At 24.4% G+C, this 18,699-nt stretch overlaps 2 protein-coding genes across 2 annotated transcripts; one reads left to right on the forward strand and one right to left on the reverse strand.

Moving 5' to 3' along the window:
* Positions 1 to 104: 104 nt before the first annotated feature.
* On the reverse strand, positions 105 to 14,638 carry LOC132931723 (exportin-7). The gene is made up of 19 exons (XM_060997677.1): positions 14,356 to 14,638; positions 12,566 to 12,812; positions 12,297 to 12,463; positions 11,587 to 11,814; positions 11,309 to 11,509; positions 11,119 to 11,238; positions 10,805 to 10,951; positions 10,027 to 10,393; positions 7,297 to 7,520; positions 7,075 to 7,166; positions 6,864 to 7,008; positions 6,648 to 6,795; positions 6,214 to 6,576; positions 5,942 to 6,153; positions 3,678 to 3,816; positions 1,072 to 1,149; positions 790 to 971; positions 602 to 729; positions 105 to 532 (listed from the first exon to the last, which is right to left on the reverse strand). The coding sequence occupies exons 1-19, from the start codon at positions 14,377 to 14,379 to the stop codon at positions 433 to 435; spliced, it is 3,312 nt and encodes a 1,103-aa protein (XP_060853660.1). The 5' UTR covers positions 14,380 to 14,638; the 3' UTR covers positions 105 to 432.
* Positions 14,639 to 14,866: 228 nt separating this feature from the next.
* Positions 14,867 to 16,953, forward strand: LOC132917958 (uncharacterized). The gene has a single exon (XM_060978975.1). The coding sequence runs from the start codon at positions 15,279 to 15,281 to the stop codon at positions 16,461 to 16,463; it is 1,185 nt and encodes a 394-aa protein (XP_060834958.1). The 5' UTR covers positions 14,867 to 15,278; the 3' UTR covers positions 16,464 to 16,953.
* Positions 16,954 to 18,699: the final 1,746 nt, after the last annotated feature.

The following is an 18,699-nucleotide window of genomic DNA, read 5'->3' on the forward strand; positions in this document are numbered from 1 at the left end:
ATCACTTATGAAAGTTTTTAGGGGGTCAACATTTGGGCCTTAGATTCATTATTGCTAATAAATTATTAACAGGCTTAAAGGTGTACAATAATTATCTAACAACATTTTTGTTCATTAAAAAATAATAAAATATATTTACACATAGTTTAAAAACTGCATTTATCTTAATCGCACTTATGTATCATACATAATAATTAATGCACATAATAATCATTAAATGTTTAAAATAATATCCAGTAATAGCCTATGACTAGGAGGTAGGCCCTATATTCTAATTAAAACTGTTTACAAAGATAAGTTTTTTTTTTGTTATTTACATGGCTCAAAAAATAATAAATAAATAACCATAATTGTTTCTTGAAATATTGATATTGGCATTTGAAGACAAAATAATTAAGATATCAAATTACACATTTTAAACAACCAAACGTGTTATGTGGTTATCATAACTTCATTATTAACAGAATTCATAGATATTGCTGATCCTTTCTCAGTTAATTCTTTTTTAAATGAAGATAGATTTTGAGTGAACCTATTAAAAAATATATAAATTTAAATTGAAGTATTTAATACTTTATATAGTTAACTATAGTTAATATACCTTTCTCGATTCCTGCTTGCTAAATTTCTTTCAACTCCTTCCATCAACATTTCAAACCATTGAGCCATTGCTGATTGTTTATCAATTGGTTGGCTTTGGAGAATAATATCCCTTAGTTGATTAAAATACTAAACAAAATTATGTGATAAATAGATGAGCATTTATTTATTTTAAATAATCAATAATACCTCTTCATTAAGTAGTATAAGCCCAAGGAGTGGTCTGGACATAGACCATTGATTTCTACATTCTTCAAATATGATTATGTTGAGTACAGTCTGTAAGATTTGTCTAAATACACCTAAATGTGTTTCTAAAGTGCGTAAAAATATTTCATTTACTTGTTGCATACGACGTCTCACTTTTTTACCTAGGTTAATAAAAATATTTGTTTTAGTAATCAATTACAATAATTTGTTTTTAAAGGTTTTTATATTTCTTTTTTTTTACTATTTTAGTTAATAATTTACCTTTTAATAATAATTGTTTAAATACATAAGTAACAATATGATCGAGAGTAGTGCAACATCCAGTGCATATAGACATATCTGAAAAATATTAATATTAATAATGAGCAGGCAATAAATAAGGTTAACCAATAGACAATGCACATTGACTATATATTTTATAATTAATAAATAATTTAAAGTTATAAACCTCAAATATCTTTTTACTATACCTTTTTCGATTATGCTACGTCTATAACAATTTTAAAATTGATTTATCTTTATGTGACTCTTTATTTTAATTAACGAATAACTATTTTATTGGAAGTGAATATATTAATGTACATTATATCGACCGAGCTTCTTCTCTTACTTCTGCCCTTAGTAATATGATATAATATAGTATTATCAACTTTTTAAGCCTAAGTATTGAAATATGTTAAATATAAGTGCAGCCACCTGTATTATCACAAATCTGTTGCTTTCAGTATTCACTGAATTTTCACACTAATTATACAATATCTAGCCACCAATGATTTAAAGAGTTTTTACCAAACGAATATAATAAATTAATTGATGTATATACAATTTTCAATCCCTCAGATAAAGTTGTGTTTATCCTTACTCAAATAACTCTATCCGTCTAATTACCTTACATACATCTATATTTTGTAAACTAGTCGGACACATCCTCAAAAACTGACTTTGTTGATAGTAAGAATCTAACTGTTATACCTTCAGACAAGATAGTGGAACCAAATTTAATTGTAAGAATTAATCAATATTTCAATAACAGAGAAAACCTAGGTGCAACCTTTATTGACAATGGTGATGCTTCTGATTCCGTAAATATTAATTGATTGATCGATCTATACTAACCAAATTTATTAAATTTCTTAATGTTCTTATTTAGTTGGTCACAATTATCTACTTTACACAGATGACATAAATTATTTTTCTTACAATAGGTACTATATTGACTTAGCTATCAACACCTTAAACAAGGAATGGAAAACTTTTTTAAAAAACGTTATTAAACGAGAAAAATTATACCACGAAAAATTAATAATAAAAGGTAACTAATAATTATTTTTGATAATAAATTTGATTAATATAAAGTATAAACATTATATTAAACAATATAACTATGTTAAACTTCTGAGTTCAGGATAATTTTTATTATTTACTCTAAAAATAGTGTTTTTCTTTACCCCATGCACTTTTAAAATTTAAAAGCATTTTAATTTTAATTTTTGAGTTTGAACTATTTTATTTTTTGTATCTACATATTTTGTGTGGTACTATAATAACTTATAAGAATGTATAAAAAAAAAACGAAAACGAAATTATCAAAAACGTTATTTGGTAACAATATGAAAAAATAATGTTTATAAATGTTAAACAAAAACTATATTTTTTAAATCATTTAGCATATGACCTACCGGACTGATAATTAAATAGTAAATAATTAAAAACAGTTAAAATAAAAAATCATAAAATTAGGTTATTTTATTATTACAGATTACGAATTACATTCAATATCAATCAAAAAAATATCAGTATTAAAAAAATGTCATAAAATTATTTTATTATAAATATTAAATTATGTTTGGCAATACACTTTTTGTACATCACTTAAAATTTTTAAAAAAATTGTATCTTGCCTGTTAATAAATTGGTACCATGCCTCAATTAAATTACATGGCAACATTTCAGCTTATGTTCCATTCATTTTTCACAGGATTTTAGTTTTTAGTATTCCCCATGAACATCGTATAATGCTGATTTCTCAAAATTTCACCTATACCTAATCTTTTTTTCCCCATATACCTACATCTTTGTTTCACAATGACATTTATGGCATAAATCAGCAGTGACGTATATATAGAAATTAATTAAGGGGGGGGGGGGGGGGTTTAAAAAATGTCTATTCTTAAATTCCAATTAATTATATTATCAAAATCAATGCCTGTACCAACCATACATTTCAGGAGGGGTTTGAACCCCTAAAACTCTCTCATATATGCCACTCTAAATTAGTTCCATTATTTTGTGGTAATAGTTTTGGTAGGTCACATACTAAACTCTGTAATATAGCTAAGTCACATACTAAACTTAAATTTCGATCGGTAGGTTATATGCTAAACGAATACCCAATAAATAATAACTTAAAAGAAAAATTAAAATTGTTTTCCATCCCTGCCTTAAACGATGCACGTTAGATTTTTAAATTTAATATCTTTCACTCAACCTGAAATGAATCATAAATAAGCCATACATTTTTATTTTTATTTTGTATATAATTTATATTTTCCAATATGATATTTTAATACTGTCAATTAAATTTAATATCTTAATGGTCAAAACTAATTTTTAAATAAACTTTAAGTGAATTTTTATATAAATATAAAAGTTGAATATATAATATGTATATATAATGTGTTCACTATAAAGTTAAAAAAAACATCAAGTAAATTATATAAATTTAACTTTACGCCTTCTGAAGTACCAAAAAATGTGTATCATTTTTTCAGTTATTATACCTTCAGCAATAGTTATCACTTCTATAATTAACACATTTATCTCATAATAGGTATAGGTAATGTATCTTTTAATATTAAATAACTCACCTAATGCATTCAGTCCTTCAGATATGGATGAAAGTATGTACAGAAATACTTGAGGTTCTAAAGTAGATAAAAATTCCATATGATCTTGAGCAAGACACTCAAGTAAGCCATAGTATGTTTGTGATAATTTAGGATAATGCTAGAAATAAATTAAAATTAAAAACTAAATCTATTATATTTATCAATATATTACATTAGTATGAGAAAAATTTTGGATAGGTTTTAGAAAAACTATGATATGATAAATGATAATTGCAGATGTTAACTACACTCAGTTTTGTAAAAATGAAACAATAAATAGGTTGAGTTCAACAGATTATATACAATACAATTCAGTTGTATTGAGTTAGACATAGGTTAGTTATGAATTTAAGATAAATAACTAATAGGTAGTAAAAACTTGTATCTGTATTATTTAGATAGTGAATTCTTTTAAAAAGAAGACAAGAAGAATAGATACATCTCAATGATCCTGAAAATTTATAAATTCAGTAAGAATCAATTTGTTAGATAAATAAAAAAAACATGTTACTACATGCAATTTAATCTATTCTTAAACAATGTAATACTACATAAATAAAGCAAACAAATATATTTAAGGTAAGTAAACAACAATTACATTACAACAATACAGGGACGGAGTGAGACTAAATCACTTTGATTTAGATCTAAATTAAATTGTATATCAGTATATTGCTTGTAAATGAAAAAAAGTAATAAAAATACACATTTTTTTTATTCCCCTCCCCCTCAAATTTTCAGAATAAAATTATATTTAACATAAAAAAAATTGTTTTTTTTTATATAATTTGAAGTAATCTCGTAAAAAAATATATTTCTAAAAATAGTAAAAGTATTAACACAGTGAAAATGAACATTTACCTTATAAAGAATAACCTTATATTTGTATGCTATACAATTTTATCTTACGTTATTATTATTAATTTTAATAATAATGAAAAGCAATGAAATCTAAAAATAAAAGTCATCAATATTTAGACAAGTGACATTATATTTAAAAAAAAGTATAAGAAAAAATAGTCAACTTTACTATTTATCTTTACTTTTGGTTTTGTTATCTATAGCAGTTCAAAGTTAATAAAGACAAATTTATAGAACTTTAAAATTTAGGAGGCTGGAATAAAAATAAAAAGGTTTTTTTTACTAAATACCCCTTTTAGGTTTTCAAAAATCTCACATTGCTCCCCACACAATAAATATAATATACAGTAGATTCTCGTTATGTCGAATCTCGAGGGGGGCAGGAATAAGTTCAAGATACCAAAAACTTTGTGATATCAAGTTTTACTAAAATTCTTAAAAAAATTGGTAAATCATTTGAATACTTAAAATACTAGCTAATACTGCATACATGTAAATTAAGTACAATAAAGAATAAATAATTTTGTTTTTTAAATGTGTTTAGAAGTTTGTTTAATATTTCTTTTGTCTTTGTAAGAATATAGTTGTTAGGACATTTAATTTACACTTATTTTCCATTTCACTATATTGTATAAATGACTGCAAATATTGACTACCAGCGCGTGAAATCACAATCACTATACTGAATGTATTGCTCAATTTTCTGTTCTTACCGTAATACAAATATTATTTGTGTACTCGAGATAATGAAAAACGATTAATTTTATTTCGAGTTATCGAGAGAAAAACGCTAATAAGTGTAATGATAGTTAGATATTAATGTAGTTTGAGATAATAAAAAATTTGAGATAGCGACGTTTAACATAGTAAGAATCTACTGTAATTTAATTTTTATAATCAGCAATTTAATAAAAGTAAAAAATAAAACTATGAACAATTTTTATACACTAAATTCTTAGTATGTCTAGATATTATGCATATCTACATAATTCTGTACATTACTTAATATGGTGCATTATTTTTGATTGTATGCAGTTACTTATACATTTCATTGCAATAAGTTATGAATAATAAAAATGAAAGTCACAGTCAATCACCTCCCTTAAATAAAATGCCCCCCTCAAAACTAAAAAAGACCACAAGAGGGTGGTAATATAATTACTGTTCTATAGTAATAGCAAATCCAATAAAAATCTTCCCATCCTTACTACTTCATATCATTATGACATAAAAGATAATTTGATATAGTACTGTTAATAAATAGGTTAAAAATTATTTAATCTATAACTATACATCCAAAGAACATACTCAATAAGAAGAATAAATTTTAATTTGAAAATCAGTTTGAAGTTTAATTTTAATGCAAATATTATACAACTTACCAAAAGATCGCTCAAAGGAATTGACAGTAATAATTTTACAAATATATTTAGAGCATTTTCTAAAGTGTCATCACCATAAAGTTTAAAAACACCAAAGTTAACATAGTTTCCACATAATGCTGCTTTTAACATTGAAAAACAAATAGATATGCCTTTTAATTTTTTTTTATATAGCATATCTTGTTGAACATCAAGATTTAAAATATTATTTCCTGTAAAAAATACTGATGTTTACTTTGTTTACAAAAATAAAAAGTTTGACAAATATTTACCGTAAGTACAAACAACTTTACTAGCCTCACGGAATAATAATATTCCATTTGGAGATGATACATCAACTTGAAGTCTTTGTGAACGATTCAAAGCTAATTCTGCATAGAGTTTTAATAATGGAGTAGTAATCTCAGGATCGGCATACCATAGTTCCATTGCACGTAGTAAAATTGGTGTATATGAAGGATATAACCATTCAAATAATAACATAAATGATGTCTTAGTATTGAATGAAAAAGCTAAGCCTCTAAGATCTCTAATAAGGCCAATTAGAGCTTTTTTTGCTTCGATATTTGAATATACTGATGTATCATTTACACCGTTGACTGTAGCTAATAAAGCTCCTATAGACTCTACAGATGCTAAGTATAAAAAGTAATAACAACAGTTATTTTATAATACAGTATGAATTATATTTATTGAATACATTTACCTGTTAAAGGTATCATAAAATTATCAAATTTATCTTCATCTTCCAACAAATCAATCATAAGTAGTCTACCTAATGAAGTATAAAATGATGATCGATGTCTCATATCTTTAACACTAAAAGTGTTACCCAATAAAGGAAAATGTTCACTCTGTTAAAAATAATTATTCATTTATTAATATATTTTTAGTAAAAACAATATAAATAATTTGAAATTACTGTATGATTGTTTAATAGGAACTGAATTTCATCAAGTTTTACTAATTTTCTAACACTAGAAAAACCAACTGAAAGATCATTTAATAAAGCTAATGTTTTTTGAATGACTGTATTACTGGAGCACCAAAATTTTAAATTTGTTATACTGAAAAATAAATTAATAAAATAAAATTATAATGAACAGTATTAAATTAAAATTTAAATAATTTACATTTTTCTCATAAAAATACTTAGAACCATGTGCTCTTCACTAATGCCAAGGACATCGTGTAATCGGCGATAGACCTTTGAATTCTTAGGTACCTATATAAATGTAATTCATAATTTTACATCATTCAAAATATTAAAAATGTAAATAAATGTAACAACCAATTTGGATTTTACGGCCAAAACAATGAAACTTTAAATAAAGTATATAATTTATTTTTCTTACTTGATCACCAATATAGATTTTTCGAAATTGTTCAAAGAAAAATAAAAATGAATGTTCTAATTTTTCATAACCCCCTTGTGGCAGCCTTGAATCACTAAAAGTCATTAATTGTAGAACTTTACAAGCCATTTCTCCATCCATTGCATCCCCGTCGTCATTGCTATTAAATGTTACTCTACCACCAATTGCTGCTCCAATTAAGTATACCAACCAAGTTAAACGACCTAAATCAAAAATTATTGTTATACTAAAACATAAACGGCAATAACACAATGTACATTATGAAATATCATAATAATATAATACATTGATAAAATATTACATGATGATTTACATTAAAATACATTCCCTAGAACTGGCTAGAACACTTATGATAACAAAGAGTTTTAAATATTAGTCTGGATAACAAGAGTGTAGTGGTGTTAAACAATTGAAGTAAAAAAAAAATCAATCGATATCTAACAATATTTTTTGAGATATTATCAAAAATAGTTTTTACAAAATAATAGATGGCCAATAATTATATAGGTACTAATATAAACAAAATATTAACTACAAATAAACAAACATATACCTAAATTTCACATATATGCACAGTATCATTATAAATCGATTATATATTTTTATGAGCTATTATCCGCACATATTGATTCTAATTTACAAACATTCAACACAGAAAATTTATATTTGGTAGAATTAATTTTGTAATATTGGCTTTAATATTTAATATTAAAATGAGAAAGGTAAGAAGAATTGACTTTGTTTAAAAATATATCAATTTATAAGCAAGTTATGTCTATGTAAATGTATCAGTGCCCAGTGGCGGTCAATTGATTTTGTCATGGGAGGGGGATGTGGCTAATTTTTTAATATGCACTTAAATCATTAAAATATAATTTATGGTTATGCACTTATGCCCAATATCAATTTTTTAAATTAAGGTAAATTAGTATTTTAAGTATAACAAATGAGGAGAGTGTTGTTATTAAATATTCATGATCATCAAGCAGAGTAATTTGCATATATTTTGTATAAGCAACTAAATATTAATAACTGCCTTATTCCTAGAATGAGTGTAAAATCTAAATAATAATAATGTACTCATAGGCGCTATTTTAAGAAAAAACATAAAACAAAATTTAGTACATTAACATTATAGTACAATATACATACATTTAATTATTATAAATACTAAAGAAAAAGTCATAGGGGGATCTTTACCCCTAATTTTCCTCCCTGTTTGACCACCACTAAAATATATCAATTCAAAACTATTATGACTGGCTTAAAATATAAATATCATAGAAAATGTTTAAACAAAGATACTGCTCTTATCTTTAAGCATGATAGTTGGTCAATCAATTTTAATTCTAATATCAAAGCTAACATTACAAAATACTGCTGAACACAAATTTAATATGTATATTAGTATGTTTGTGAGACGGAAACATTGAATGAGGGAGAGAAGTTTTCTAAAAAAATAAGATTTAAACTATGGTACATTGATAGTTCAATATTTACAATTATGTGACCAACTCAAAAGACATAATTAAAGAGGAAAAGATATTTGCAAACTATGCTGTTGTTGCTCTATCTTTGTTAATAGCCAGGGCCGTATTAGCGCATAGGCACTATGTCTAGGGCTTACAAACATTTTTGGGGCCTACAAATATAAAACGTGTGGCTATGATTGTTTTTGTGATATTTTATGTTTATTTAGAATTACCTATTAAAATTAGATTGGATAGACCATAAATCGATAAAATATACATTGCAATGGGCATATGACGATTTATGATGAATGAAACCACAATTACTGTTTAAAATATTTTAGGAAATATTAGAAAAATAATATCGACCACAGATCGAGTGTTCCGCGTATGAATGCACGACACTTACACATACTCTAGATGCCCAAGATAATATTATTACTAATAATAAATAGTTATTTAAGTTTGATAATAGGTAAATTGACTCTAATATTAAAGCTAACAGCATAAAATTGAATCTACTGAATGCAAATTTTTTATGTCTTACGTTTGTAAGACAGAGACAACACATGTTGCAATGTAGTATAACGTCCTCTTAATAATAAAAATTAGATGTGAAATATGATTAGTCGATATCCAAGAAATCGATACCAAAAGTTGCAAAATAGTTTTGTAACTATAAAGTTATAGTTAGGTAATATAATACACATTATTATTATTATTATTTTTTTGTGTTACAACTATTTGGTTTTATACTTTAATACGATGGTTAAAGAAATATGAAAATTGGTGTAAAATAAGTTGTTTTTAAGATTTGTTAAAATTAACTAAATCAAATAAAAAGTTACAAAAGTTATTAAATAAAAGTTTAATTTTTTTTTTTTTGATTTTTAAAGAATTTTAAAGAGATTTTTAAAGAGATTCAACACTTCAGGGCCAAAATTTCGGAGAGTAACATTTTTTTTAAATATAAATACTGAAAATTTATATTCAATAAGTAAACTTAATTCATCAATAAAATGTTTCTATTTTTAAAAAATTTGGCATGTGAAGGGAATATTCTGTACTCTCGACCAGTTACCTAGGCCCTACAATTTTATTAATCCTGGTTTGGTAATAGCGATATAAAGTTTATATTTTATTGCATCCATAGTTTGAACAGTTTTAGGTTTTATCAGTAATACATAAATATGACTGAAATATAAATAATTCAACTTATAAAATAATTTATTTGACATACCTTCTTGAATCTTTAGATCATAAATAGAAGCAGAAGCTGAAGCAATAATTTCTTGATAGTTGGTAGCTGATTGATCAAATAACTGAGCAATTAATGAGCATGTCTTTTGATAATGACATCTGCCGATCACAGATAACTGCTCAAGCTGTTGTTGAACATTAGTGAAATCATCTAATGGGTCATCCAATCCATCTCTTACAATAAGTGTAACACTTTCTATCCTGGATGATATATATGCCTTGGTAACTTCTGGAGTATAAGTTTCCAATAAATGAGGTTCTGCAGCTTTGACATAAGGTACTGATGCTACCATTCGTTGCCAGAAACTTAATAAATAATGAAAAGAGTTTGGAGCACATTGGTAGACCTAAATAAATAAAGATTTTTTGTTTTATATATATACATCAATCGAATATACAATTATATTAAAATACTTTAAGATATATTTAATAATATATAATAGTTTTCTGGAATTTCAGCCAAATAATAAATACTAAAATTGTTATTACAATATTTAATATTAATGTAGTAATTGTTGTACAAGAAAAACATTAGGAAAATAATAACAACACTTTTACAATATTAAAGTATTAATTATAGCTTAAACCTTATTTTATTTGTTAACTTGTATGCGATACAAAAAAAGTTATACTTATATTATTTTATTACTACTAGGGCAAAGAATTATGTGGAATATTCAATACTGAAAATGCATTTAATTTTTTTGATTATTCTTAAATATGAAATAAACTTTATAAATTTGGTACACCAATTTTACCTGTAAACTCTCAACAGTGAATTTAGCAATGAGACCGACAGTTTCTTGATAACTGTCAACCATCACAAGTTCTCCAAGTTGATAATTTGATTTTAGTCTAGCTAATAAACGACAAAACTCGTGGTAATTATTTGAATCAGCTAAACCCTACAAAGAAAATGTGTATTTTATAATTACTACAGTATTTTAATCATAATTTGAATACTAAGAAATACAACAATAGCTTATGTAACATTAAATTATTTAATAAGTTATAAATTAAAAATTTATTCAAATATCAAGATAAGATTTACAATCAGTCAAAAGCTTAATACCTGAGGATTAAGAAGAATATCTTTAACTCCATTTACTAAATGAGATAAAAATTTAGCTCTTTCAGTAGTACTGAATAAGGAACGTCGGACTGAAGCTAGTTGCACCAAGCACGATAGAGCCTAAACAATTATAAATAAAATTAATTTCAGTATGAGGTACAGTGTGCAATTTTTTAAAAGCTATTCTTACAAGACTTGACAAACTAGGTGGCAGGGAATGATAGAGATCGAAAAATAGTGTTAAAGTAGATTGTTCGAGGAATGCTGGTCGCCAACCTGTGGGTATTTGAACAGTACAAATATCATCAGCCGATTCATCACAAGTTGTACCAATAAAATCATAAGTTAAACAATTCTGAGCTAACTGTAGACATCGAGACATGAATCCGTGCTAAAAAAAAAACAAAAATGTATACATTCAAAACATATACAAATTATATGTATAATATAGATGAACCAAACATTTACTTGGGTTTCATCAGTAAAATTTAAATTTTTTCGATTATTATTAGCACCCCGTAACATTTGACATGACATTCGAAAAATTTCAAATAATTGAGTATCTCTGAATGATGATGCAACTTTACGATGTTTTAAAACAGCTCGGTGAGATTCTACATCAGCTACAGTGTTCATTTCAGTTGTTAACTGAGATAATAGTTGTACTCCAATCATGCAATGTTCAACATTTGTTCCCTAAAACATTTAAGCTTTAGTATATAATAAAATATATACTTATTTTAATATAATAAAATAACCTTAATTAAAGAAAGAAAATAGTACTAATAATAAAACTATTTAATAAAAATGTGACAAATGTAAATAGTAATTAAAAATATAAAATTAAATGTTATAAATATTTATTTTAGACGTTGAGAAAAATTAGTTTTTAATAAACTGACCATTAATAGCAATGCGACAATAATACATTAAGATGAATATAAAGTTATAATTTTGAAATGTCTGGGAAGCATACTGAAATATTAGATTTCATAGTTTCTACTAAGTATGAAAAATTCAACTTATTACTTTCAACGTTTACAATTATTTGTTTTTTTTTTTATATATATAGTTGTTTTCACTATTACTAACAATTATTTTTGTGAGGATAGTTTTAAAGAAGTATCTAATAAAAAAAAAATGTAACCTAAAATTATAAGACCCAATATTTTAATTACTTGTAAAAAAACTGAAATATCAGACACAACATTTCTAAATGCATAGGAATCTTTTTCTCCGTCAAACCATCCTTGTTTAGTAATCTTTGCAAATAATAATACAAGTGCTTGGACTACAAATGATGGCAATTTAGGACGTGTAGCCAAATAATTCAAAATATAATTTCCTAAAATAAAAATATATTAATAACTATGATATTAAGTATAAAATATTTTTAAAAATCATGGTATAAATCAAGTATAAAATTAGTTAAAACTAAATAACTTACTGATCTGTATTCTTTGATCCAGGTTTAAGGTTAATGGAGTGCGTGATAAAAGTTTAGTTATAGTTGTAGTTGCTAATAATTGAGAATAATGTGAGTCAGCTCGTTCCAATAGCAATTGACATTTGGATAGAGTGTTAGGAGTATTACTATTTTGAAATGAAACCAAAGCTTTTTCGGCTTCTACACAGAGAGTAGCATCCCTTGATTCGTACATTTGCTTGCATAGCATTTCCAAACGTGGAATACTCTAAAAAAATATGTCAATTATTATTTTAAGAAATTTTTACTTGATATACTGTATAATGATTATACAAATTAATATATTTAACATAATATAGTTAAAAAAGTAAAAATTTATTTTTAAAAATAGTTATGAATAACAATAATAAGTGGCTAAATAAAAATATTTAAGCAATAATTAAACAATGAATGTTTCTATTGAACAAGAATAAACACTTATTATTTATGAACAATTTTAATAATAAAAAAAAAAGATTAAAATTTTATATTTATATTTATTGTTATATTTACTATTGACAATAAGTTTAAATTAACAAAATTAAATATAATTACTAATTAGTATATAATAATTTGATTTAAATTAATACAGAGGGTTTATTAAAACTAAAAAATATCTAAAATTCATACACTCAAATTTAATCATTGTAACAATAATATAAAGTTATTGATTAATTTTAGTAGTTTGTTGTAAAATATTTTTTGTTTTAAAATACCATTGAATTACTAACACATGTTAGATATTATTTCAGTAGTATAACATCTAAAACATATTAATTCGATATATTTTTACGATGGGGATTCAGAGGTAAACATTAACATTTCTATTTAATTACTATTCTAGTCCTCCAAGTCAAAAATTTAAATTTTGCTAACAGTAATAAGGATAATAAAGAAAATAATAATAGACATTTATACAATTATTATGATTTATAATTTGTGAAGAAAGGATTAAAAACATACTACATTAGGATTAATGATTTGACTATGTTCAGGCCTAGCTAGACATAATATTATGATTAAGTTGATTAAAGTTAGGTTACAATTTACTAGTATCACACATTAGCAAAAAGTCATTAATATTTCTAAAGGAAAAATTCATATAAAAAAAAAACAAACATAAAATTTAGTTGTTTTTAGAAATAATATGAACTTATGCTTCTAAGAATTATATCTGTTTTTATAAATGTATTTATTAGTAAATACTTAAATATAATAGTTTTAGTATTTTATATAATATATACTAAAATCAAGATAGGTATGCAAATAAGTACGAGAAACTGTTTTTACAATAAATTATATCTAAAAATGTTATGCTAATTAATATTTTTTAATAATTCTAATAAACTGATGTTCTATAAAACTATTATTTATAATAGTTATTTAATATGTTCTAGGTAGATGGTCCAAACATTACTTGCAATGTAATATATGTAATAATGTGTACCATATTTCTTAAAATTAATTATACACATTTTTTGTTATACATTTTCAATAATTTAAGTTAATAATTGCTTTTTATTAATATATAATGTTGAGTAGATATCCATTTAAGAACATATATGTAAATTAAGTTATTATTTTGAGTAGATAAGATAAAAGGAAAATGTTCACAATCGTACACTAAAATATAATATGAATGAATGAAATTTTAATTGATTATCATTATGTTTACAAAAATGTAAATATATTATCATAATCCTAATTATAATTTTATTTTAATTTATAAAATTACAATAAAAACGTAACCATGCTGGTCGATTAAAACTTGCCTGAATATCGTCCGCCATCTCCATCAAAAGCCATTAAACATCCAACAGAAATAAGTATAGTAACAACCTTATTTTTAATATTAAATCGTTGAAAATTATATCACACCAAACAAACTTATTTCAAAGCAATCACACTCAAGTTCTAAACTAAAAAAATCCAGTGCGAAAAAATAATAAACAGAAATTTTTGCCCAACTACAAACAACGTTCGTCTATCTATTTTCATGTTAACCAACATTACACAAGTGTGTAAATCATAAATTAAATTCAGTTGTATTTAAATAACACTTGTTAATAATTTTAATACCTTTTGATACATTGATTTTTAAATAAACATTTCTTTAATGAGTAATTTTAAGTTTTTAACACATTGTAAGAAAAATTAACATTTTAATTATTGTTGGTTAATCTGAAAAAATGATAAAATATTGTTATTTTGTTAACAGTTTTTGATATCAAATTATTTTAAATGTATATACGTACTATAGGTATATATTACTTAATAATATGTACCTAACGCAGAGATAGTATCTTAATTCTGTTTCCTAATAATAATGTTTATATAATATAATCTGTTTTTGTATACACTGTACACTATCACAAAATAAAGGAACACTCAACACACTCAATACAATACGGAATATGAAATACATTTATACTGTGACACAATAATAATTATAATTATAATAATAAATAGGTATAATATAATATATATATTATTATTAGTAGTATGACTTTAAATAAATCATATTATATATTTTCATTCGAATATTATCTTGTTGTAATCAATTATTAAATACATTTTTCACGAATCACAATCATATACAGTCTCCAGTTTAATATTAAAATTTGTGCCAAATAACATCGGGTAACTATAATATTGCTAAATATCATTCGTCCACCGTTAAATTTTGTTTGGAAAAATGAATATTCAAAATGAAGGTGAGGTCCATGTTAAAATGTTAACAGATGTTTGCCAAAATGTATGTACATTTATCAAAACGATGACAATAAATAATATGTCAAAAATTGAAACTAATGATTTGCATTGTGTTTGTTCTAAATTAAAAATTAAATTAGAACAAATTAATGAACAAGTTAAAACATTAGCAAGTTTGTTAAATTTTAGTACTGACCAAGATTTGTCTGCTGTGGATATATTGACTCAATGGATTTTATCGCTTTCAAACAAAAATACTGAACATGCTAAAAAAAGAAAATTATATTCATCATATTCACCTCTAAAATTATCTCTTAAAGATAAAACTGAATTTAATGAAAGCATTAAAAAAAAATCAATGTGTGGAAAATCTGAAAAAGAAAACAAAATAAAATCTCAAAATGAATTAAATAATTTTTGGAAATTACAAGTTAAGCGTGATGGAAATCCATCAGATTTATTAAAGAAATCTAAACAAACAACTTTAATGCTTCAACCAAAAAAAGAAAAGGTAAAAATGGATATTACTACTTTCAGTAGTCCAACACCTAAAATATCTATATTAAATTCTTCTAGTTTGCTTAGTCCTGAAATGTTTAATTTCAAAAATAATACAACTAAAGATATATGTGAAACAAATATAATTCATAACACACAACTAAATGATTTGGATAATACATTTTCGAGTAATTTTAATAAAATGATGAATCCTAGTAAAAATATATTATCTACAGTAAAAACAAATACTTTAAAATTAAAAGAAACTAGTATTTCACATGATAAAACTGAAAATCACGTTCAATCAAATGATGAAACCAATTGTAGTCCTATCAATATATCAATGAGTATATTAAATAATGCAACAACACTTAAAAAACAAAGCAAAATTCCTAATAGTGATTTATTAGACAGTTTTGATATCATTCCAGGTCTAAATGATAAAAAAAATGATTTACCAAATTACAAATTTAAAGAAGATCCTGTTAGAAAACATAATGAACGAAGATTATTAAATGGTTGGGATTGTAAAGACTGTTGCAAATTTTATGAAGAAAATAATGATAATCCTATAGATGCAAAAAATGCCATGAATCACTTTTCAAGACATCGTTCTGTTAAACATCAACATCATGCTCCAACACCTCCCGGTTTTTGGGATCCAATGTAACAACACCAAAGGTATAAAATATTATTTCTAATATAATAATTGATTTTAATCAGCTTTCTAACTTAAAGATTTCATAATTCATGTAATTACTTTTATTGTTTAATTATATAATAATTGAGTCTTAATATATTATAAACAAAAAATTAAATAAATATTTTCTACAGTAATAAAAAGTAAATATCCAATGTGTATTTTACAATTATATGACACAGAAAATGCCCTCTCCCAGCATCACTATCCATATTATATTAATAAATGTATTCTATATTAATCAACATTTTGTAAATTATTAATATTTTGGATTGCAGTATTATTATTTTGTTTAACATATTTTTATATTATAGTATATAGATATTAGATCAATTATATTTTCCAATTTAAAATATATAAGAAGTATGCCTTATAACTGTTATAAGTTATAAAATAATGAATGTAAAAATAAAATATTATACATAGTTTTTATTTGATTCAAATAAAGTATATAAGTTATGAATAACATTTTTTTTTCTCTTACGCCCTCTCAAATAGCGTATATGGTAACTTATTGAAGTTAAAGATATTGGTAAACAATTTTACCACATACTGAATATAAACATATAAATATAATAATCTTTAGTAGATATAACTGACTATATGAGTTTCCAATTTATTTTCTAAATACTTTTTATCAGTAGATAGTTTACTAACAATTATTAAATAGTTTTGTTTATGTACTTTCAATATCTGTAAGCATCTACTAGTATAACTTTCGGGGAATATTATACAAAATGTTTAGTCCAATGTCCAAAGATGTTAAAATTAAAAATGTTATGAATTTTAATTGCGTAATAAATTTCGTAATTTATAAAAATTTTGTAAAATTTCAACTTTAATCACTTATAATAATTTGTTTTCAATATTTTAAAATTACAGTAAAAATAACTTTTAAGTAGTATTATATTAAATTTTCAAGCTTTTTTTCTCAAAAATAAATATACAAAACATTGATTATCGAAAAAAAATTAGGTCGTAAATTTTAAATTCTTATGAAATTAATATTTTCAAAATTTTATAGTGACAAAAAAAATTTAGTTGCAATATTTATGTATTTTGATAACATTTTAAGTTTACAGATAATCGAATCCATGTGATACTAACATATTAGGTCTACACCTAATAAACCTATAATTCACTGATCATTATAATATAGTCGGTGACGGTGTATTAAATATCAATTATGACCTAAACTAAATTATACACAACAATATTAGGTCTATTGTACGTATATAGAATGTATAGTGCAACAAAAAAAAGGTAGGCAAGTGGATATCGCTCTGCTGTATAGTAGAGATGGAGTCGATGGAGATGAGATGAGTAAGTCACTAGTAATGGATGTGTTGAATTTGAATGCATTGACAGGTATCATTGCATACGAAAAACGATTCTGAGCGGAGATGATTTGTCAGTCTAGGATAATTAGTAGGATATATTATATTATTACCTATATTTAAATTGTAATATATCGCTATTTTACTCGATTTCGTAAAAAATAAATTTCATACGCACATAAAATTTTTTCTATATTGACGCTGGAGTTTTTATAACAGTTATTTGAAGAAAAAGTTATGGAGAACCTTGTGTTAGGAAAAAACTTTAGATTTAAATCACAAAAATTGTATGAATTTTCAACTTCCAAAACAAATTCCTTGCAAATTTTGACAGATTTTGTAAACATTTGAACTTTAAATGCTTTAATTATAAACAAAAATTGTGACTAAAGATTTTTTATTTTTTTTTTACTACAACAATAACAACTTGGCTGCATACTACTTGCGTCCCAAAAAAAGGTATATTTTTTAGGTAGTAAATTCAACAGGTAACTTGCGTCCCGTTTTATGGACGCAACTCAGCTATATTATTCTTCCTACCTGCTATAATAGTCGTAACCGAGTTGCGTCCAAGATAAATAACATAATAATATTTTCAGCATTTGCACAGTTTATACAAGAGATACTATTATAGCGTGTTAGTGTAAGTGTGATAAAATTGAATACACACCATGGCGATGTCCGGTTGTCACCAAACAATTTCCTAGCCATATTTATAACACTGAATGCTTTGAAAAACCAACACCTGATATCTGATTTGATATATATATTATAAATAACGATTGATCAGTATAGTATAACACAAAGTATTTTACACGGTGCTATACTTTTCTCAGTACATGTTATACAGTGTTCGTTAAGTGTTCGAT

This window comes from Rhopalosiphum padi, chromosome 1 (assembly GCF_020882245.1).
Source record: "Rhopalosiphum padi isolate XX-2018 chromosome 1, ASM2088224v1, whole genome shotgun sequence".
Classification (NCBI taxonomy): Eukaryota; Metazoa; Arthropoda; class Insecta; order Hemiptera; family Aphididae; genus Rhopalosiphum; species Rhopalosiphum padi.